The sequence below is a fragment of the Ctenopharyngodon idella genome, chromosome 23 (genome assembly GCF_019924925.1).
Source record: "Ctenopharyngodon idella isolate HZGC_01 chromosome 23, HZGC01, whole genome shotgun sequence".
In the NCBI taxonomy this organism is placed as follows: domain Eukaryota; kingdom Metazoa; phylum Chordata; class Actinopteri; order Cypriniformes; family Xenocyprididae; genus Ctenopharyngodon; species Ctenopharyngodon idella.
The window spans coordinates 363062-387003 of record NC_067242.1 but is presented as its reverse complement, the minus strand read 5'-3'; the positions used below and the strand labels follow the sequence as shown (position 1 = coordinate 387003).

Sequence of the window (23942 nt, the reverse complement as noted above, 5' to 3'; positions counted from 1 at the left end):
TGCAATATTTTGACCACATTACCATTTGTACTTTTTTTTTTTAAATCTCCACAATACATTTTTTATGCACTCTATATGACTTTCAGTAATTCATCACATTTCTTCACCCTCAGCTTACAATGACAAGATTGTGGCTTTCCTCCGCCAGCCAAACATACTAGACATGCTGCAGGAACGCCAGCCCAGTCTCGCCAGAAATCACACACTCAGGTGAGGCCTGTCTCAAAAACTATATATAGATAATACAAAAATAACAAGTTGCAACTAACATTGTAGTGTTAATCTCATATAGCAATACAGTTACAGTCTTATAAAGATGCTTGAAACATGGAAAGAACAAAGTTTGTGACTGTGAATCAGCATTTGACTTTGTATAATGTACAGTGTGCATTAACAGCAGCACTAATGCAGCGAGCTGAACATTATCTTAATAGCACACTATAATTCCATTCAACCGGGTGAAGTGCACTACTGTTACTTCTAAAAACAATTAACATTCCATTAGATCAGACCTTTCAAAAGTGATTTAACGTGGAAAGAAGGAAGCGAGAGTGGAAATGTGAGATTGTGTGAAAGTTTACATGTTTTCTCTCAGGGAGAAGATCCATTACATCAGGACTGAAGGTCCTCAAGGTGTTGAAAAGCTGTCTTGTGACGCTGACCTGGTCATGCTGTTGAGGTACAGTGACTACAGTGTGTTGCAGGAGAAACTGTGCATGATTTTCATGTTTTAGTTGTAAAGCACAACCACAAGACTTGACAGGCAGTAACAGTAAGCCAGTGCGTTTGAACACAATCCTCAGTGTTTGATTCGGTGTTCTGGCAGTCAGATTACTCCTCAAACAAAAGCACTTTGACTTATGACTCACTCACAGGGACCAACATGCGGGACTAGAAATAAGTGGCTTAATCATCTAGTCAGCCTCTCCAAACAGTTAAACATCAAAACATCTTACATTTAATGTGTGCATTTTAATAATTTTCTTCTCCGCCTTGCAGTCTATTTGATGAGGAGATCATGTCGTATATTCCATCTCACTCCTTCCACCCCGGCCTCAGCTTCTCTCCACGCTGCTCTCCTGGATCCTCGCCTCAGAGTTCACCTGGTATGATCACATCCAAGGGTTTGGAAATCACTTACTATTTAATTATTGGTCAAGCGCTTCGAGCGTGTTTGGGAAATGTCCCGCCCCTTACCATAACCGCCAGTTTCAACACACTACTAACCCTAACACAACTAAGGCCCCGCCCTTTTATTCTGCATATGAATTATTTAAATGAGGAATATTGTGAAGAAAACTCAAGACTACAATGGAGGCGTTTCAGGGAGTTCAGAAACACTGATATAGAGAAGAACTGGAACTTTGCAGAGCTTTTTCATGCTCAAACATCAACATTACACACTAAAGAAAGATGAACATGGACAAAAGCAGAAATGGACCCTGTTAAGAAGTATACAGATGGCCTCAAAGCTTTTGAGATTATTAATTTTTAGATTCTAATAAACCATATTCTTTCACTCAGTAACAAACACCCACATACTAACTTATAAGCTTTTATTTTTTCTTAAAAGCCAGTTCAGATGTCTGTGGAAACATGAGCCAGTCTGTTGTGCAGTGCTGCTTGCCAAAACACAAGTCTTTTCCCTAAAACAGCAAGAATAATCGTTCCTTGCATCAGTTCTCCTATGCATTTGTGGTTTCAGTCTGGCTAGTCAGTTCCCTCATGTTTAAACAAATCACAGCGGCTCTTGGTGATTCCTCACGTCAAGACGGTTCTTTCAAACATGTGCTTGATCACATATACTCACACCCCAGTGAGACATGAGTTAAAGCGACTTAATTTCATGGCAGATGTCCCGCTGTGCTGATAGCACCAGTGTAATGAGCCTGTTCGGTACGCTTTTGATAGACAGTGTTTGATGAGGAAGCTCAAAGTAAAATTATTTCACAGCATGGTGCTGCTGCTGCTCCATTTGCTTTGTTGTCTTCACTCTGGGGGCCCTAGAAATTTTAGTAGTATTAAATGTATCTTTTCTTGAAAACATGCTTTTATTTCATTTTAATTAATTGTAAGACATTTTCAAATAAGGAAATGTTCATGTATAGACCAATGTGTAATTATATGCAGTGGTATTATTTATTTTGACAGGCTTGCAGAGGGCCAGAGCGCCTGCTCCATACCGCAGAGACTTTGAGGCAAAACTTCGCAATTTTTACAGGAAGCTGGAGGCTAAAGGCTATGGCCAGGGGCCAGGAAAAATAAAGTAAGTGTGCCTGTGGTGTTTTCAGTATGAATGTGCTTTAGATAGATAGATAGATAGATACCTCTGAATATGATGTACATTGATTTTAATATGGTTTGATTCTGTGCTACTATCAAGGCTCATCGTCCGAAGGGAACACTTACTGGAAGGCACCTTTAATCAAGTAATGGCCTACTCACGTAAAGAGCTCCAGAGAAACAAGCTCTACATCACCTTTGTAGGAGAGGAAGGGTGAGTCCACTGTAAGACAACGCAACAGAGAGAACATTACTGCAGCAGATGAAGATGATGTCAGATGAGACAGTCATTCACACACATGCTATTGACATACATACTGCACTCTTACCTGATCTAAAATATTGCATTTATGTTCTCCATAGTTTGGACTACAGCGGCCCATCGCGGGAATTCTTTTTCCTGTTGTCTCAGGAGCTGTTTAACCCATACTACGGTCTGTTTGAGTACTCAGCCAATGACACGTATATGGTGCAGATCAGCCCCATGTCTGCATTTGTAGAGAACCATTTGGAATGGTGAGAAATTCTTTGTACCTTACTATCTATCTGTATCCCTAATTATTGCTGCTTAGACTTGGAATGTTTTTGAAGTTCAACTTTGTAGTTGTCGGGTTGATGTGGCCTGTGGTTGAGGAGTTGCATGCCTTCTGGTCAGCTGGAAAGAAAGCCATGTAGAAGCGGTCACACTACGTCTTTGTTTCGCCTCTCATTTCGGCATTTTGACTGACAGGGAAAACAGCCCTCTTGTTGAGTAAATTATAGCGTCAGGAAACTAAATACAAAGACAAATTCTCAAAGTTTGCCTTGAACTTTATCCAAGCTAAGGGCACGTCTGGTGAATGTCAGTGTTCAAATTTACAACTTTTAATTGAATTTAAAGGTTGGCTTATGTCATGGTATCTGAATTTCAAGCCCTATCCACAAGGTAAAGCCTGAAATTGTAGCAAAAGCAGAATATGTATTACAATAGGGCATGTACAGAACATTATAATATGAATAAATGTTTTGTTGGACCCTCACAGGTTTCGTTTCAGTGGTCGTATTTTGGGTCTGGCTCTGATCCACCAGTATCTGTTGGATGCTTTCTTCACCCGGCCGTTCTACAAGGCCCTGCTCAGACTGTGAGTCTCAATGGTTTTTGGTGTCAAGATGAAGGCTGGAATACACTACACGACTTCTGAACACTACGTATCATACACTTGCCGACTTTGTAAATGGTTACAGAGGGAAAAACTGGGCATCATACACTAAACGACTGAGGTTCACAGACGAGCTTACTTTAAGGTCAATACGAACACAACAAACTCACACAGAAACATGTGCCTCGTTTCTAGGAGACACGTGACAAATAATAAAAAAAAAATTCTAAAATCGGCTTGAAATATCAAACATGTTTGATATCATCCGACTGAATGGAATCATAGTCTGAAGTCTGTGACGATCATACACTATGAGATTTTCTGAAATATGTCAACTCAAGTCTGTAAACTGGCTCTGACTTTTGGGCAACCAGCCTCAACTCGTCCATAAATCATGGCAAAAATCTGGGCAGTGTCGTGTTGTGTATTCCAGCCTTAAGCAGAGTTTGGAATGATGACTTTTGATTGGATGTCTGTGTTGTATGGTCTGTAGAGTGACAGATTTGAGCGATTTGGAATACCTGGATGAGGAGTTCCACCAAAGCTTACAATGGATGAAGGACAACGATATCACTGACATCCTGGATCTAACATTTACAGTCAACGAGGAGGTCTTTGGACAGGTGCTGGATAATTCACCTTGAAGAAGGTTTTTCATGCGTCTTACCAAAATGCCTGCAATGATAATGATTATTGATCAGTACTGAAGGAACTTGAAAGTTGACTCTCACTCTCAGGCATCTCCATTACCTATAACAAACCAAACCTGGTTGCCAGTTTTCCACACTGTACTAAAGTTGTAAAAGATGGCACGTCGGGGTCACCAAAACAAACCAAACTACATTGTTTACACCAGTGTTTCTCAGGACCAGAAACACTGGTTTACACTCTTTGGTAGATCAACTTGTTACTTCAAGTTGATGTACACGATACTTCAGGGGTGTCCATTCTTGCTCTTAGATGGCCACTCTCCTCCAGAGTTTAGCCCTAACCCTAATTAAACACATCTGAACCAGCAGATCAAGATTTTCAGGATCACTAGAAACTTCCAGTGTTGAGGCAAGTTGGAGCTAAACTCAGTAGGACATTGGCACTCTAGAAGCAGGTTTGGACAACCCTGGCTTACTTATAGTTACTTATATTAATCTGGGATAAATATTTTTACAGGGAAGAATTACAGACTTCAACTTTAGAAATGTAAAATAGGCGGCTGAGGGTGCATCCATGCTTTCTAACCTGCCATATCGCTAAACATTATTTCTGCTGAAACAAAAGTTTTTCCAACCCTTAAAGGGGTGGTTGATTATGATTTCACTTCACTAACTTTAGTTAGTGTGTAATGTTGCTGTTTGAGCATAAACAACATCTGCAAAGTTACGACACTCAAAGTTCAATGCAAAGCGAGGTATTTTCTTTTAAAGAATTCGTTGTTTAAGGACTACAACAAATGGCTGGTAGGGACTACAATGAGCTTCATCCCAGGTTGGTGACATCACTAACCCTAAAATTTACATAAACCCCGCCACCAAGAACATGCAACAAAGGGGGCGGGGCCATGTTGGGCTGCTTTAGAGAAGAGGAAGAGTTGTTGTAGTAGAGTGTTGTTGTCATGCCATCATTTTACACCGGACTGCTTCACAAACGAGGGTCAATTCAACACAAAAGATTAACATGACGGCACATGCTAGTCGATGAGTTGAATCAACATAAATTTATCCACTAACCATTCAGAAACATCCAGTTTCATTCTAAAAGTTGTAACTTCTTCCTGAGTCTCTCCATCAGTGTCGACTCCGGTTTGAACAATGTAAGGCTGAATACCGTTACTGACAATCCTCATTTTGTCTGCGTGAGATTCTCCAGCTTTGGTGTTGTTGAGCAACCGAAGCACAAGCTGTTAAAGAAAGAGGGCAGGGAGCAGCAGCTCATTTGCATTTAAAGGGACACACACAAAAACGACGTGTTTTTGCTCACACCCAAATAGGGGCAAATTTGACAAGCTATAATAAATGATCTGTGGGGGATTTTGAGCTGAATCTTCACAGACACATTCTGGGGACACCAGAGACTTATATTACATCTTGTAAAAGGGGCATTATAGGTCCCCTTTAAAACTCTTTTACATCATTTGACAGGTGACAGAGAGGGAACTGAAGTCGGGGGGCTCCAACATCCAAGTGACAGAAAAGAACAAGAAGGAATACATTGAGCGTATGGCTAGATGGAGGGTGGAGAGGGGGGTTATGCAGCAGACAGAAGCCCTTGTAAGAGGTTTCTATGAGGTACGTAAGCTTGAATAGTAGCCAATCTACACAAAACGGTTTAGTGAAACGATTATTTACTCATCAGATTCAGAGGATTTGAATGTCAGATGTTCCTTTTCCTTTTAACAACGCAGGTTGTAGACTCCCGTCTGGTTTCAGTGTTCGATGCCCGTGAGCTGGAGCTGGTCATTGCAGGGACGGCCGAGATCGATTTGAATGACTGGAGATCAAACACGGAATATAGAGGAGGTGAGCAGATGCCTACTGTGCCTTTAAAATATCATAAAATGACATGGCAACTACTCTGTCAAAAGTAAGTAATATTGTCAATATAGTGCCAAAAATGTTCAAAATGACCAGTAAATCATTAATTACTGGAGAAAAATGTTCACATGGTATTCATTTGTGATTAGACGCTTGATTGCTCAGGCTTACCATTTGTTCCATTTGAAGTGGTTTCAGTTTTCTTTCAGGTCCTCTGCTGTGAATTACTATGGAGGGTCAACAGTATTTTATCCCACCGCAAATGCCAAAACAAGTATCCCATCTGTTTAGATTGCAGTTCATTACTTAGAACTGAGCTGTTGACATTGAAAGCATAACGGGTGAACCCTGTAGAATTTCATATAACCCTGCGGTGTTGTGGTTTCACAGTGTCGAGATGACCTCACTTAAAACTCTGGAGACTTCTGTTGACTTTTCCTGCACAGCCTATGCACATTCAGATAGAGACCCCTGAAGGGCCTCTTTAGTGGGACACATTCTCTTGTCTTCTCATACTTTACCTAATTTAAATGAGATTTTTTCAACCGAATTCTGAGTTAGTTTCTTTGTGGAGAAGGCGCTCCCAGAATACATTATGACAAGCTCAGTGAAGAAAAATTGTCCAAGACTATGAAAGACTATAAATGATTACATTCATCCGATATTGAGAAGGATCACAAAAGGATTACTTTACCCAACTACTTTGCTATTTATAATAATGCTTTTTAGAGTGCCATTGTTAGTTTAGCAACATGCTAGTATTATTCTATTGCTAGCTCCAGCCCTAATTAAACAAACCTGTACCAGCTAATGAAGGTATTCAGGATCACTAGGGCTGTGTCTGAAATCACCCCCTATAGTAGACAGCTTACTACTGGATTTTGAATAAAGCTTTATAGTGCACTGGACATCAACATATTGATGTTTAAATGTGAAGTATATAAGATTATTTATGTTAAAATACATTCTCTTAACCCAGTTTATTGTTCATTGACTACTATTAGTAAGTTTATCTCCCCCAAAAGTGAGCCCCCTAGGCATTGAGAGCGGTCCACTCAGATCCGTCAATATCTTTTCAACTCAACCAATAGTGAGAAATTGGGGCGTGGCTACTTTAACAGGCTGAGATATTAGGGCGTGGCTACTGTAACAGGTGAAGAGTTTAGGGCGTGGCTACTGTAACAGGCTGAGAGTTTGGGGCGTGGCTACTGTAGCAGGCTGAGAGATTGGGGCGTGGCCACTGTAAGCAGGTGGAGAGTCTGGGGCATAGCTACTGTAAGATGTGAGGGACCATGACTGATGTGTTACATGGGAAAATACATATAGTGGCAGATACGTTGGATGGGTTTATTATGAGCGAGAAATTGTTAGTTACTCAGTTACTTACTCATGACACATAGCAACACAGCTAAAAGTATTCCTAATATGTTGGACCTTTTATTGAAAGTAGCCTACTCTTTTACCTGTTGAGACAATCCTTCACAAGCATCTGTAAGAGCTGTGTCTGTGATGTTGGGGGAGGCGCGACATGCGAAAGGAGCGTTTGCTTAGTGGTTTGAAAATATGCTTTATTTTTTGCAATTCTGCTAGGTGCCACTGGTGTCACATAAACTGCATACTTCACATTTAACTTCACTGTCAACTTCCAGGTTACCATGATGGGCACATTGTGATGCGTTGGTTCTGGGCCGCGGTGGAGCACTTCAATAATGAACAGAGGTTGCGTCTGCTGCAGTTCGTGACGGGCACCTCCAGCGTCCCCTACGAGGGTTTCGCAGTACTGCGTGGGAGCAACGGCCTGCGGCGCTTCTGCATTGAAAAGTGGGGAAAGGTTACCTCTCTGCCGAGGTATACTGCATGAGATAACATACATCACACAAATCCCAAATGACTGCTAAGCACAGCTTCATGTGGTAACTCGTGATGACTTTGTAGTAGCTAATTCTTCTGGAGAAAAAGCTCTGTGCTAGCTGAGGTAGAAAAACATCCGATTTATCAAGGATTGATTAGAAAACCCGATTACATTGAAAAATGTGTTTGATGAAAGCAATTTTATTTTGTGTGTTGAGGCACATCCTATCCGACTGTTACGTGTCACAGTTTTTTGGGTCAGAACTCATAAGGAAACAACAAACAGAGCTAATATACACTCACAGTGTGATACAGTACAACCAAAAAATCATGATCCTAACCTCTATCTCCATACTGAAATCTTTTTGGTCCGTCAAGAAGATTTTAAATGTGCATATTTTGCTAAAAAGTTTGTCAGGCTACATTACCATATAGATGACTAGCATATGATCAGAGAACTGGGCTGAATATTAAAAACCATCTCATATTCCTCATAACTTACATTTCATGGAAAGAATATTATATCTCACTTTATGAAGCAGTGCTTTTAGATCCTTACATTTCAATTTATATTTGGTAGTCATACTTCTTTATCATGTGAATAGAAAGAAATGCGAGACGTGAAATGAAAAGCACAGAGCACAGTACACAGAAAGTGCTTTAACCAACAGATTCTTTGTGCGGTCTTCTGTAAGCTTAATGTTTTGTTTACCTGCCATGGTTCTTCCACACTGTTCACGATGTGCAATTCAATCACAACAACAAAGGAAACCCCCTTTAAGCCCTTTCATACTGTTTAGACTTGTAAATAAAGCTAACCGAGATGACAAAGTGTCATCCTGAAAGCTCAAAAGCTCACACAGGCTTGATTTGCATCCAGCGTTTCACCTTGAAATTCATTTCTCCCGGTTCGTCTGGCAAACAGAAGGGACTGCGGATCAAAGCCTGGCGCCGTCAGCACTAAAGTACAGGCTCATATTTCTCTGTCAGGGTAAGAACGGCTTGGCGTTTGTCATTGTGTGTGCACAGCGTCAGCAGCCAAAGCTAAATAAGGGCAATGTGATGGAAAGGATACAGATGCCTCACTCAGATACAGAATTTCACATGCTTTGCTGCTACAGAGAAAGGGAAAGTTTGTACTTTACAGCAAGGCAGCTCACAGAAATTGAGTGTTTATGTCGCCTATTTACTCAGAGGCCAGGATGGAATCACCCTCTTGACCTTTGACCCCTGTATCTTTGTCTCCTGCAGGGCTCACACATGCTTCAACCGCCTGGATTTGCCTCCCTATCCGTCGTACACTATGCTGTATGAGAAGCTTCTAACAGCTGTGGAGGAGACCAGCACCTTTGGTCTGGAGTGAAGGCGTGAGATTTGTTTTGTTTTTTTATTACTGTAAATACATTTTCAATAACTCAATCCACGAGAGACTTTTTAGAGATTTTTAAACTAAATATATCTGGGAATTTTGCTTCACATGACTTGAAATAGCATGCTTCTGCTCTAAAACACAACATATGTAGTACTTTTCTTTATTTGCGGGAGTTTGGGGTCAAAAGTAACATATGCAATGGTGAAAACCAGCTCCAGCCTGTTGTATTCAACTGACTGACTCGATCCTCCTCATCATTCTGTTGGTTAGGCATCAGTACATCTGCTTTCTGATTGGTGAACTGGGATTTTCAGTGCCTGGCTGTGTTTGAAAGATATTGCTTATGATATAGTGTACTACATGCTGCCAGTATTTTATTAAGATACTGTAGTATGCGAAACATTACACAATATGCAAAATATAAACACTTCAAAGTGCAGTAATGTATGCAATGTTGTTGTTACATCATCACGCTGCATGTTTAATAATTTAGCATGTGTTATCATATCAGAAATAGTTATTTTGAATTTTTTAATGTGTGAAAATGAAAACTTTTTGTCAAGTTCAGGACTGGCACATTGCATTATGGGATACAACACTCCACACAGTGTGCTCTAGATACATATGTGCATTGCGGCGAATGTAAAACATCATCGGGGTATTGTATGTATGCGTACAGATATGCACGTTATAGATGCTGCATAAATAGTACGGTAGCGTGCTATTCCAAACACAGCCACTGATCAACACTTTCATGCTCATATCGTCGGCCGAACTCCAAACCACAGCATATTATAATATAATTCCTAAACTGTTTTTGAACACAAACACTGCATATAGTATGCCTGCTTTAATCACATTGATGATGTCTTTAAAAATATTCTGTTTTGGAGTAGAAATGGTCAAACTCAAGTCTGAGCGCTCAAGCAGGACGCACACGTGGAAGCTCACCCGACAGTGATGTAAGCGACTTAATTGTGTAACTAAATTAGTGACACGAACGCTAAGCTAATCAGAACGTTCTGTCTGCAGGGTCTGTGTGGACACATTAGAAATAACTCTCTAATTGTTTAAATAACTCTTCTTAAAACCAAATCCTTTTTTTTAGGGATCAGGGATGAGCTTCATATAATAATGACACTGGATTCATCCACTATATTTCTCTGAAATTCTTTATTTTGTTGTAAAGTTTATCAAATTTATTAAGACCCTTGCAGGTTTATCTTTATTAATGAAACAAAAATCTTCTTAATGATGTATAATATAATTTATTGATGAGTCATGCAAACATGAGCTGGTTTGTCCCTCATAATTCTTACTGTAAAACTAAATGCAAACAGACTTTGAGTCAAATTTATAAAATTACTGATTTAATAAGAACCAGATGACCAGATTTTATATGTATGCAGTATCTTAAGTAGTGCTTTTATGTGTTTTTATTTGCATTTTTGTTGGACGTCCATTTAACGCATGCAGGCTCTTATAAAAGTGTGTATCATTGCATTTACTGTCATGAACTATGAAACCGTTCCCCAGGGATCTATTAAATGTGTTCCCGATGGATCTTAACTTCTTTTGGAAGTGTATTAAACACATACTATCTTGTTTTACTTCTTGACAGAGATTGTGAAATGACTATCTGACCTTTTGCTGTTGTACAATGCTCAGCTGATGATGTTATAATGATGTATTTTTATCATTTTTATTTGTTGGCAGTTTTGTATTTTATATTCTTTTTGTATTTGAGTTCAGTGAGATTGCATATGAAAACCCTTTACTTGCAATGAAAGTTGTTTAAATTGTTAATGAAAATAAATATGTAAATATAAATATTTATGAATACTAATTACTGTATATCAGCCTAATTTCCTGATGTCAATTTGTTCGACATGAACAGACTTTGCTTTTGCCCCGAACTGTACATAAATGTCAATAAACAATCACTTTGTAGTAGGCTGATTGTATTGATTATGTGGGGAGTTGCTTCAATCCAGCACTCACAAATACTCAAGTTCAAGCTCATCCTTACACAGTTCCAGCACTAGAGGGCCTCGCTCCAGTGTTTTGAAGAATCTCATCAACAGCCACTGTTTTAAGGGGATAATAATATTTTAAATAGCCCACAATAAGAGCAAAATCTTGTCAGATAAGGTGCACATTTATTGTAATGACACCACAATACAGTTTTAATGTCTGAATTAATCCACTCCCTAGAATTTAAAAGATGCATGATTAGATTTAAGAATAAAAGTCCTTATTTCGTCCTCGTTAACTAGGTAAACGTGTACGTGAGATGTCCGCATCAAGAGAAATTTACAAAAGTCATTTTATAAAAATAGAAAGCACATTGAATGCAAGTAAAATGTCTACTTTTAAGGTTTCAAATAAGTTTTGGGAGAATAAAATGTCAAAATGTGGGTGAAATAATGTTCATACAGTGAAACACTTATATTTATGTAAAAATTAAACAAAAAACTTATTCTGACCGGTTCATATTAAAATATATAAAAGAATAAGTGAGCATACTAAATTTTATTGCATTTTAAATGAGTAAAAAATTCTTGCTGACAAATGGTCAAAACCTAGGATAGTGGCAAAGTTTAAAAAATGTAAAATTACAACTAATTAGCATTTGGGGTCAAAGGAATTAGTCCTTAATATGGCAGAAATAGATTTTTTGTTGTAAATATCCCTGACAAGTTTGTTACACTGAATGACATTTTAGTGGGTGTCTTCTGTAAATCATGGTGAAAATGTAAGATATTTAATTTTTGCTCAGAAAAAAACAAAAAAAACAAATTAAACAGGACCTGTTCTGATGTACTGAAAAACAACGACAACAATTTAAAGATGTATGTTTTGATGCTTGAAAACCATTTTTTTGACCCATATATAAATAATATAAATTAAGATCACAGAGAAGGAAACAAGCCTAACATCAGTCTTTTTATATCATTTAATTAATTAATCAATTGGTCATCTCTGATTGGTCAAATGTTATTCAAAGACAACCTCATCCCGCCCACCGGCAAGTGCTCGATTGTAATTGGTGGAAAGGCCTGTCAATCACGCCCGTTGCCCCGGCAACTGAAGTCCGAGAAGCCGCAGCTTGGCTTCAGTTGAGTCGCTCTAGATGCAGCGAACGAGCTGAGGAGAGCTGAAGCCCAAACTCACTCAGGAGGAGTTCTGACCGAAGATGAACCTATCAACAGTTGATAATTTACACACGTTTCCATGTTAGGTCAACATTCAGAGAAGTGAGGTAGAGTGATAGTGTTCGGTTCACTGTCGAAAGTCACCTGTTGGACTGGGCTTGCAGGTAAAAACAGGTATAAGTACACAAACAAAACAAACTGACGTTTACAGCAGCCGTTATGATTCCTGAATGTCCACGAACGACCGAGTCCAGAAGCCGTGTTCGGTGTGAATCCGGTCAGAACCGCTCCGGGCTGCTGCGCGAGATCCGAACCGCCATCAGGAGCGAGCCGTTCACCGACCGCTATGACGTCATCCCCGGCAGAGAGCTGGGCAGGTAAGATACGAGTCTCACCTGTGTCTGTGTCAGTGTCAGTTCAAGCACAAGCTGTTGTTTTTATTTGTTTATCTGACGCACGCATGCAGTTTATTTCACCTTTCACACTGAAAAGTTTTTGTTCTTTAGATTAAAAAGTATTAATTTTGTTGTCAGGGCTCCTGGTGCTTTTAATAAGTGCTAAAGCCACGAATAAATGTTTTTGCTCGCTGTATCAAGTGTCAGGGTAATACAGATGCACTCTTGGATCTGCCATAGCTCTTGTACTGCATGCAGTGCCATCAGTGTAATGTTGGAGATAAGACATCTGCTCTACAGTGACTGTAGATGCATTGATCCACCCCTGCTGAACTGAACTGTGAGAGACATTTAATGAAACACCCCATAAACTTCTGCATGCAGAGCATCAAGCTGGATCAGATGATGGGAAACCGTGGTCTGATGGCACTGCACAGATGCCAGGGCTCGGTGGTTTTTAAATCAGCGAGTGAAAGCCATACGGGGCACAGTGTTGTTGGTGGATGTTGCTTTGCCAAGTCTCTGTAGGAGTTCAACGCTATGAAAACACGGCTCTGATTTCACTGTTACCCTGTTTGCAATGCAAGATTATTTGAGCACGTGGCTTTGCAAAACTAGCTTTAATTTCACATTGAGGTGGACCGTTAATCCATAAATAGGGACGTTTGCTGTAGATTTTGCATGATGGGTGGAAGTTTGAACTCGAGCTCAAGTGTGAAATACAAGTAACCGCTAGAGATTGTTCCTTTTTCTGTTGTGTTATTCACAAGACAAACTCTTGAACATGTCATACGCTCTAAAAAATGCTGGATTAAAAACAACCCAAGTTGGGTTGGAAATGGACAAACCCAGCGATTGGGTTAAATGTTTTATTTAACTCAACTATTGTTTAAAAATGACTATATGTCTGACTTAAAATGAACCTAAAATATGTTGGAAATTACAAATCAGACACATAATTACTAGAGGCAACAATAATAATCAAAAGGTGAACATTTATTTATAAGCAATTTTATTTAATATTGTTTATTCATTAAACTTATTCATGTTCATTTTCAACATACTTTGGGTTCATTTTAAACAACAATGCAGTCATTTTTAAACAATAGTTGAGTTAAATAAAACTGACCAGCACGTTGGTCAAACTGGGTTTGTCCATTTTTAACCCAACTTGGGTTGTTTTTAACCCAGCATTTTTAGAGTGATTTTAAAAATGATTTCAGCAGGCCATCTGATCCGTTTGTTTTCAAAACACATCAGGATTAATGGACAGAGGTTTGGAAGCACGACTGTCTGGATGTCTGCCACCGTACAATAAAGCTAGAGAAAGGATGAATCAGTGCCTATAGTTCACGTCAAGCATGTTTTACCAATCTCTCCATCTGTTTCCCAAAGTTAAACTGGAATAGCTTGGGATTTCGGGGATGTGATTGGCTGCTTATTTTGATGGCTATGCTCATGGAGAACAGCCATTTTCACAGTGTTCAGTGTGTGATTTCAGTGGCTGCCAGAAGGGATTCTGATGTTCATTGTGAGAATCACATTAGTCTAGATATTGCCGTTTAGAGTCTAGTTAGCCCAGATGTAGTCCTGCACGAGGACAGCTGCTGTACCTGATGTCTGTGATGAGGGTTTGAGTCAGTATCATTGACGGTTAGGAGAGTAGTTTTGTATTATACGTGCACTGATGACCCAAGCACAGCTGAAGATGAGCTTATCTAGAAACATGTAAACATCAATTTGTGTTTGAAGCACATCAGATATTTAGGTGAATTAGTTCCATTCATTGAATGAAGTTGTAGTAAAGTTGTGTAGATTCCAGACTGGATTAAGAGGTTTAGACTGACTGACGTACTGAGAGATTTAAGAGTGCCAGAAATGTTCGACTTGTAAATCATTCATAAAACTCTAATGTGATCATGTTCGATTCTTAATTCCATGGATTTGATCTTGTGTTAATTGTGGGGCGAATCAGGATTTGTAAAAGCAGATATTCCTAATGATTCCAAACTATTACTAAGTGAAGGAGTAACCACATTTATATGCGCACAATTATTGAGATATAACATAGGGATGCCCAATATCTTTGTTATTTGAGGGGTTTTTGATACCCATATTTGAGATTTAATTGTGCACACTCATTTTACAAACGACTGGTTTTAGTCGTTAGTGTTTTTTTTTGTTTGTTTTTTTTTTTAATTTTTTGAGGGGAAAAATAGTATGTAGAATAGAATTTTGATATCTGCCATTTATCCATGAATGGCTTGGGCTATTGGTACCGGCCAGAAGTGTCATATTTGTGCTTTCAGTTTGATAATTTCAACTATACAGTATATGCATCATGCACTCAGTATTTAAACATAACAGTAATGTACATGTAAAAGAATCATTTGAATATAATAACATTTGTCTGTTCGAACAGTTTAACCCTCTGGTGCTCTTCACATTTTTTTTTTTTTTTTTAATGAAATAAATGTACAATATTTTAGTTCGATAATGTTTTTTATTTAATATTTTGTATTTTTTTGGTACTAAATTATATTCATGGAAGAGTTATGATCCATTTATTACCTGTTAATCACTTTTTGAGCATAGACCTGAAAATGAAATTTCCAACTTAAACTCTGGTAAATCTTGATTGCTTTGGATCACAGACAGGAGTTTGGTGTCTTTTTAAAGAAGACACTTAGCAAATTATTGCTGAAGTGAAAAATGTCATAGAAGTTTAAGTTTATGAAAAATGCACCACTAAATACTATTTAAAAAATTTTTTTTTTTTTATGAAATATGTATTTTCCAAAACATGTTTCTCTAAAAATGTGAGAAAGTCATAAATATTAACAAGTTGTGTTCCAGATTTGAGGTTGATATCTCAAAAAATGAGCTTTCAGTAAGAGTTAGTTTGGATGCAGCACCAAACGCTTGAACTAAATTCGTCTCCCATTCGTTTCAAACAATACAAGTGACTATTTTTTTTTCAGGACCATTTAATCTTTTTGAATCATATCCATGATTTTTCTTTTTCCACAAAGAAAGTGCCAAAATGTTTACCAATTTTCGTACCATAAAAACAGCACCAGAGTTATATTTTATTTTTATTTTAAATAAATGTCATGTCTGGAGTGTTTGTGAAGTAATCACAGCATCACTGTAAGTGTAAAGCGTGGGATGTGTCTCGATGCACGAGGTGAAACCGGAGAAGTGCTGTGGTTTAGATGCTCAAATGTGGATAATTGCAGGGCCGCCACACTGCATTCCTCTGCCACTGTGCTTTGGGAACACCCAGTCGTGACGGATCAGAACCAGTCCTCTACCATTGTGTGTGGACGTCGGCCAAGGCTTTAGATCAACAAACGTCTGTATGGGAACACATTCAGCGCTGCAGATATTTGATGGGAAGAGTTCCATGTAAAATGAGAAGTGTAATTTTTCAAACATTTGGGCGACATTTTATCATCTTGCATCCAACGTGCCAAGTTTCTTAATGCCGTGTCACAGATTTGTTAATGGCAGTGGGCCATTTACAATTTGCTGGTGTAACTACAAAAAGATGTAATTTTAAACACATAAATTACCTGAAATGCATACCACTTATACATATAAAAGCTGTGAAACTGTGATTTTCTAGAGACACTAAATTTAAAGATTTTTAAGGGCATAATTTGCTTAAAATTATTGTTTTTTTTTTTTGATTACACATATCTTCCACAGTTCAGCTTTAGTGTTGAGCTCAGTGAATGCTTGTTGTCTTTTAATTAAGGTGGCACGTTTCGGAGGGATGTGTTTGCAGTGTTAAAATGGATGACACCACAGTCTTAAACAGCGTGTCATCAGCTGAGAATCTCTCACCCTTCTTTCATAAATCTCAGGGGTTTGGGTGAGTTCTGCCGTTTGATTGACACATCTGTGCTGTGTGATCTATATATTTCTTTCCCTTTGTGTTTCCCAGTCTTTTCTGTTCTCTTTCCCAGAGAATCCCGGCTCTAACAGCCGAGTGGGATACCATGACATCACTGCTGTGCCATTCATGTTGTATGGCTCTAAAAGCCCAGTGGCAACATCTGCTGTGCTCCATGGAAACAGTAGCGGCGATGTCATGTGAAAGCCAAGTTTGTTATTGAAGCCCTTTTAGTGCTGGAGTGTCAGAAAGAGGCAATGATGATCTGAGTGCCAGTGTAAACTTCCTGTCCCACGACAGTCTAAATACCAACTATACTTTGCCAACTTTTTAGAACAAAGCCCTGAAGTACTCAACTTTGACATGAATGATATGCCAAATTGTGCAGCCTGTGCTATTGCTTTCCTAAGAAATCATAACCCTAAATCAAAACATAACAAAAAACTCGCATAGGTTCACATAGAATCCTGGCAACCGCTTAGCAACAAGGATGGATTCTGATTGGCTGTCATTGCTGGAAAAAAAAAAAATCGGTCTGAAAGTGATTCCAGTGATATAATTTCTCTGTGCCATTATGAACTGGTCTTTATTACATGTAATTTTCCATGTTTCTTGAACTACAGTCCAAACAAAGTTTGTCTGCATTAGAGTGGACCTATAACACCCCTTTCACAAGATGTAATATAAGTCTCTGGTGTCCCCAGAATGTGTCTGTGAAGTTTCAGCTCAAAATACCCCACAGATCATTTATTATAGCTTGTCAAATTTGCCCCTATTTGGGTGTGAGCAAAAACACGCCGTTTTTGTGTGTGTCCCTTTAAATGCAAATGAGCTGCTGCTCCCGGCCCCCTTTCCAGAAGAGGGCGGAGCTTTAACAGCTCGCGCTTCGGTCGCTCAACAACAACAAAGCTGGAGAATCTCACGCAGCCAAAATGAGGATTGTCAGTAACGGTGTTCAGCCTTACATTGTTCAAACCGGAGTCGACACTGATGGAGAGACTCAGGAAGAAGTTACAACTTTTAGACGTTTCTGAATGGTTAGTGGATAAATTTATGTAGTTGCTGTGGAGTTGATTCAACTCATCCACTAGCATGTGCCGTCATGTTAATCTTTTGTGTTGAATTGACCCTCGTTTGTGAAGCAGTCCGGCGTAAAATGACGGCATGTCAACAACACTCTACTACAACAACTCTTCCTCTTCTCTAAAGCAGCCCAACATGGCCCCGCCCCCTTTGTTGCGTGTTCTCGGGGGCGGGGTTTATGTAAATTTAGGGTTTGTGATGTCACCAACCTGGGAAGAAGCTCGTTATAGTCCCTACCAGCCGTTTAAAGTGATTTCTGTTAAAGAAAATATCTCCTTTACATTGAACTTTGAGTGTCGTAACTTTGCAGATGTTGTTGATGATCAAACAGCAACATTACACACTAACTAAAGTTAAAAAAGTCAAATCATAATCAACCACCCCTTTAAGGCATCGCAAGCAAACCAGATCTGTTTTCTGCATAATTACCACTGTTTAACAAAAGCGAGGTGCTGAAAGGGTATAGTCAGGTCTAAAAACACAACGTAAAGGCTTTCAGATGAGGTAATGCTCTTTCCTAAAACATTTAGAAAATATCTCTCAGGTCACATGTCAGAGTTCATTATTCCTTCATGTCACAGACACAGAACAAACAGGCCTCAGCTTTCAATCCGGGAGCCTTTTTCACCCTTCTGTGAACGTGCGTGTGCTGATGGGACTTATGTGTTGTTTTTGTTCCCTGTCTTTAAGAGCTTTTGTCGGAGTGGCTGCTGCTAATGACCTGTTTAATGCAGCCCACAGAAAACCAGCACTTTCCCCCCGAGTAACACTGAAACTCTGAGCAAAACCTGGTATTTAGCTAAAGTGCACACTTGCTCGCTTGGCAGAAAATAAAGTGTCGCTGCCCTCATATAACACGTTCATTAAGTGAAGTGTAGCGTGGCAGAAAGTACACAGGGGGGAACATAGTTCGAAGCCTTTTTCGCTGCCTCCTTTAACAAAGCTGCAAAGTCAGTAATGAGCTATAATGTCTTCCACAGCACAGTCCGTCCCAAACTTAACTTGTTTTTTTTTTTTTTTTTTTTTTTTTTTAAATATCACTCATGATGAGGAGCAGCCTGCAGTCATGTTGCCAGTGACAGTGATTTAAAGAAATAAAGCAACCGAAAGTCATGTAAACATCGTCAACTGCCAATTTAGGGGACATCGCCCCACCCTAAACCAACTTAAAACTCTTTCAGTAACCAAAAAGTGAACAAATTAAAGTTCAGTAGAGGAAGTGTTGTTGATTTACTTTCATTCTGAATCGGTGATGTCACCTTCTAGTAGACAAAAGCTCAGAGACTCAAGAGGATTAAGGTGTTTAACTCAAATTGCCCGTGTTGTGCGCTTCCACTACAGATTACACAACTTCAAGTTCAAAGTCATATTAACCTTAAAGTCACCATGAAATCAATTCATGTTCCTGGTAATCTTGAATCAGAATATCTTCTCCTCCCTCTTGCAGCATCTCTTCTCTTCTCTGATGACGAGGGCGGGGCAACCTGTCACTCACATGAGATCCACCAATAGCAAACCACAACCATCCAATCAATTCCCCACAGACAAAATCAAGCCCCGCCCTACATTTGTTCTTGTTTGAGAAGCGTTTCACTCGGATATATGACACAATAGAGAAAAAAAGACTAACGCAACTTCTGTCTCATGCTGACTTAAAATAGCTAGTTATTGGTCCTCTTTCTTTGCAACTGTTTAAATCTTATTCATACTGTATGTGCTTAATGCTGGATAGACATTTAATGAGTCCAGATGGTCTTTGGGGTGTCTTTGTGTCTTCTGCCCTCTTAGAACTGGAAAATGGTGATTGTATCCTAAGAAGACTTGAAGTTAGTCTTTTCTCTGTGACGTTTCTGTAAGTGCATAGTTGAACTTATGCATTTTCTGAATTGGGTCTACAGAAAGAATAATGGCATCTCATTGAATTATTTCACCATTGTCAGTATTCTCTTGTACTGTTGCCTTCCTTGTCATTTTTACACAAATTTCCAAATGGACAATGGGTTTGCTGTAAGAATTTGTATGACTTTATGACCTCTTTTACTAAGGAGAATGTGATTTGAATTCTGCAGGAAGGCTTCTAGTTAAAATGTGAATGTGATTGACATCGAGTACACTCAGAACTGAATGCATACTCTGATACATCATCTTATCTTAAATTCAATGTCTGGTTTTGGTCAGTTAAAAGCATAAAACCCTCTCATTTGGACCAATTACAAGTAATGTTCACAGTCTCAGAATTTCTCAATAACTTTCAAGTTGGCCGACTGCTGACCATATAAACCCTATTCTCCAACAGACAGACCATCTGCTCTTGATATGGCCAGTATTTCACATAAACCGTGACCCTGCCGTCAACCCTCGTCCTGCACACATGAAAGCCATTGAGCTCGGGCTGTTTGTGTGAGTCCACCGGCTCTGGAAATGTGCTGACATGGCTGCGGAGAGGGAGAGAGAGAGCTCATTTTTAAAGACACCAAAGTCGCCGTCTCCAAATCACAGTCCGTCTTTCCAGCAGCTTCAGAACTCAAAGGCCCTCAACTTTGGTTAACCGCGGAGCACTTTTTGAATTCCATACAATAATAGAAGTCGTATTTGACAAAACATCTGCACCACATCATGGCGAGTGTGACCTAAAAATTGGTCGTTGGTAAAATTTCATTTGTAAATTATCTGCTCAGCTTGTGAACTGTTGTCACGATTAGTTACAGTCTCGTGCGACATCCGTTGAAGTTCTCAGAAACAAAGTATTCAAAGCCTTTCACCTCACAGCAGCCGTGGGGAATGATAGACTCTCCAGAGCTGCTGATTGGACGACCGGAGGCCTCTGGAGTGGCAGGTATTATGTGAGGAGTTAGAGTTTCTTTATCACATTCCCCCGTGGCATTCGTATTTTTAAGAAGCCGGTCTGCAGCAGCGGGACCAGATTAACGCTACACCATGGAAATGGAGGTATGCCAAAGCCATGCAGTCAAGGGCAGTAAAATCCTATTAGGTTTTCAAAGGAGCGGAAGGTGCTTTAGTGTTTCTGAATCCGTCTCAATCAGAGCGATTACGACACTGTTGGGATTTTATGAATGTCTTGTGGCTCAAACACCAACAACTTCTTACTGTCATGTGTAGTTGCATTCTTTGTTTGAACACTTACAGTTCTCATAGACAAATTGTCCCCCTCATGAATATTTGAAATTCTTGCACCAAAAATTGGTCCCCCCTAATGTTCAAGACATTGACATACGGCCACTTTAAAAAATGTTGGGTTAAAAACAACCCAAGTTGGGTTGAAAATGGACAAACCCAGCAGGTTGAGCAAACATTTAACCCAACTGCTGGGTTTGTCCATTTTCAACCCAACTTGGTTGAATTTAACTTTAAATTAAATTAAAGTTTTATTTAACTCAACTATTGTTTAAAAATGACTGTATTGTTGCTTAAAATGAACCCAAAATATGTTGGAAATTAACATTTATTAATATGTTAATAAATGAACATGTATAAGTTTAATTGCTTATACCTTTTGATTATTATTGCTGCTTCTAGTAATTACGCTGTTTGTCTGATTCTTAAAGGATTAGTCCACTTTGAAATAAAATTTTCCTGATAATTTACTCACCCCCATGTCATCCAAGATGTTCATGTCTTTCGAACGCGGCACCAGTTCCGTTTTTTTTTTTCCTTAAGTAGATAGGAAAGGCGTAGGACATACAGCGTAAGCTTTTTGAAGAATACGGAAGACGGAAGCACTCGCAAGGCGATCATTTGTGTTTATAAAGCATACACATTTGAATTGTTTTTTAGAAAATGACCAATCGTTTCGCTAGATAAGACCCTTATTCCTCATCTGGTATTGTTTAAAGCCCTTTGAAGCTGCACTGAAACTGTAATTTTGACCTTCAACAGTGGAGTCCAGTGAAGTCCACTATATGGAGAATAATCCTGGAATGTTTTCATCAAAAACCTTAATTTCTTTTCGACTGAAGAAAAAAAGACATGAACATCTTGGATGACATGGGGGTGAGTAAATTATCAGGAAATTTTCATTCAGAAGTGAACTAATCCTTTAATTTCCAACCTATCTTGGGTTCATTTTAAGCCAGCCATATAGTCATTTTTAAACAGTTGCAAGGCCACGTTTTTATTTTTATCATTCATTAGTAGCCATATCTACCTATTAGTTGTGACTTCTATACCATATAGGTTATAGACTGGTATTGGGTATTGCATTGGATCAGATTTCTCAGAGGACTGTTGAGTTTGCTGGAAAACAGTAGGTAATTAGCACTGGAACTGTGTAAGAAAAACACACTGTTTACACGTGGACCCTAATAATCCGATTGTAATTGAACTAGTAGCGCAGTCAGAATAAAAACGACACACGTAACCCACGTCAATCAGAATGAGTTGGTCAAATCTCATTTTCATTTTCTAATCCGTTCAATAGGACATGTAAACGCTTGATTGTATTGAAAACTGAAACTGGAATGTTCTGCACATGTGCAATAGGGCTGCAACAAACAATTATTTTGAAAATCGATTAATCTACTGATTATTGGAATGATTAATTGACTAATCATCAATTATTATACTGGTTAATCAGTATGCTTTGTTTGATTATTCCACTAGCAATTAGTTAAAATACTCAGTTATACTTTAACTAACAATTAAAACAAGGAAATCACTTCAGCTTTTGAAGGTTTATTTTTAATGAATTTGTTAAGTCTGGGAATTGTAATAACTTTTTAATAAGAGTAAAAATATGAATATGTAATTGTGCAAACATTTCTGAAAAATGCTCCTCTCTAGATTTCTTTTTTTTTTTTTTTTACTAACTATCGAGTTTATGGTCACTGAATGGCTTTCCTGAGGTAAATGTAACATTTTGTGACATATTTGTTTGCAAGCTGTTTTATTGCGGTCTTTCTGCGGTTGAAACTCTGATTAAGTGAGTACATTAGAGCTGGATTCATTTCAGTAAATTGTACTGTATCTTTTAAAATACTTTTTAATATTCATTCATGTTTATTTCGTGCTGTAATAGCAGAAAAGAGGAAGAGATAATAGGTTCACGTGCCGCTTGACCTGAGGCGCTACAGCGATCTGTCACGCCACATTAAAAAGCGCCAAAACCACGTGTTGTTTGAATCCCGTAGTAAAATTGACAGAATTTAAGAGTTAAGACTTTGTTTTATATCAAAAGTAACCTGATCTGTCTTATCTGTCGGCGCTGTCTGTGTCCTCTATGCTCTGCTGTGTGTCTTTCACTGCGTGAGAAAATGGGCGATCAGTGAGTTTGAATGAGAGATGGTGGCCCTGCATGACAGCATTTTTTGTAGTTATGTTAAACGTTATGTTTTATGCTATGTTAAACTCCCACATTTTACGGGTTCGACTTCGTTTGCACTATGCACTCCGAAGCGCCGTGTCTTCTTCTATTGGATTCGATCCGGGAGGGCTGCATTACAGTACTGCGCTACAGCGCCCCACTGGTCAAACCGCGTTATTGCAGGCCCTTCAAATAGATCATATGAGATCAAAAGACTATTCGACAACAAATATTTGTTACTAATTGTTTCAGCCCTAACGTGCAATGACGTAGAAATGGCGCAATGATGTATGATGCGTGGAATAAGCTGTTGTTGTTGAATTATTGTTATAAATGTCTGTCGTGTCAATCTAATATTCTTCCACTCAACATATGTAAAGTAGTGCAAGACAACGTTGTCCCACATCTTGCTTTGGACTGAACAGATGCCTTGTTTCGGGAACAGGAAGGGCTGTTTTTACTGCTTGATTAGCAGCACAGCACAAAGCTTTGTGTGCTCGTCCTCTCCTAATAAGGACCCAAAATAGATAAATATATTAAGTATATAAGTCTGTCTGCTTTTTAAAACAAGTAACATCTTGATGGTTTCATAAGTCACCTTTCAGATGGTTTTTGTCACATATCATATGACTAAATGACATTCAGTTATGAGGCAAAGAACTCCAAGTCTTCCTGTCTTGAACAAACCCATTACAGAGATACTTTACACCCAGATTTTATTGGGACAGTCCAGAACAAGGACAACTTACCCCATGAATCACCACATTTTTTGAAGAAAGGAGGAAGTCAGTCCCAGCTGTGTGTAGTAAATCTCAGGAGTTCTGGACAGAATGGGGATGGAAATAAGGAAAACTTCCTTTGATGGCTGAAACCCTTTCTGAACCCATGACTCTGACATGAGCCTGGCGACTCCAGCCA

The 23942-nt window shown here is 38.9% G+C and overlaps 2 protein-coding genes across 8 annotated transcripts in view; both read left to right on the top strand.

Moving 5' to 3' along the window:
* The window catches only part of LOC127506407 (E3 ubiquitin-protein ligase HECW1), a 60401-nt gene extending 49275 nt beyond the window's left edge, over window positions 1-11126 (top strand). For all 7 annotated transcript variants that reach the window (XM_051882865.1, XM_051882868.1, XM_051882871.1 and 4 more), the window contains 12 exons: window positions 114-210; window positions 596-679; window positions 1000-1106; window positions 2152-2266; window positions 2384-2497; window positions 2647-2799; window positions 3306-3404; window positions 3916-4045; window positions 5558-5704; window positions 5821-5935; window positions 7600-7798; window positions 9053-11126. In XM_051882865.1, the coding sequence (XP_051738825.1) occupies window positions 114-210; window positions 596-679; window positions 1000-1106; window positions 2152-2266; window positions 2384-2497; window positions 2647-2799; window positions 3306-3404; window positions 3916-4045; window positions 5558-5704; window positions 5821-5935; window positions 7600-7798; window positions 9053-9164 (1472 nt within the window). In that variant the 3' untranslated portion in view covers window positions 9165-11126. The remainder of the gene's footprint in view (window positions 1-113; window positions 211-595; window positions 680-999; window positions 1107-2151; window positions 2267-2383; window positions 2498-2646; window positions 2800-3305; window positions 3405-3915; window positions 4046-5557; window positions 5705-5820; window positions 5936-7599; window positions 7799-9052) is intronic.
* A 1098-nt stretch (window positions 11127-12224) lies between these two features.
* The window catches only part of stk17a (serine/threonine kinase 17a), a 32717-nt gene continuing 20999 nt past the window's right edge, over window positions 12225-23942 (top strand). Inside the window, exon 1 of the mRNA XM_051882901.1 lies at window positions 12225-12705. Within this exon, the coding sequence (XP_051738861.1) occupies window positions 12548-12705 (158 nt within the window). The 5' untranslated portion in view covers window positions 12225-12547. The remainder of the gene's footprint in view (window positions 12706-23942) is intronic.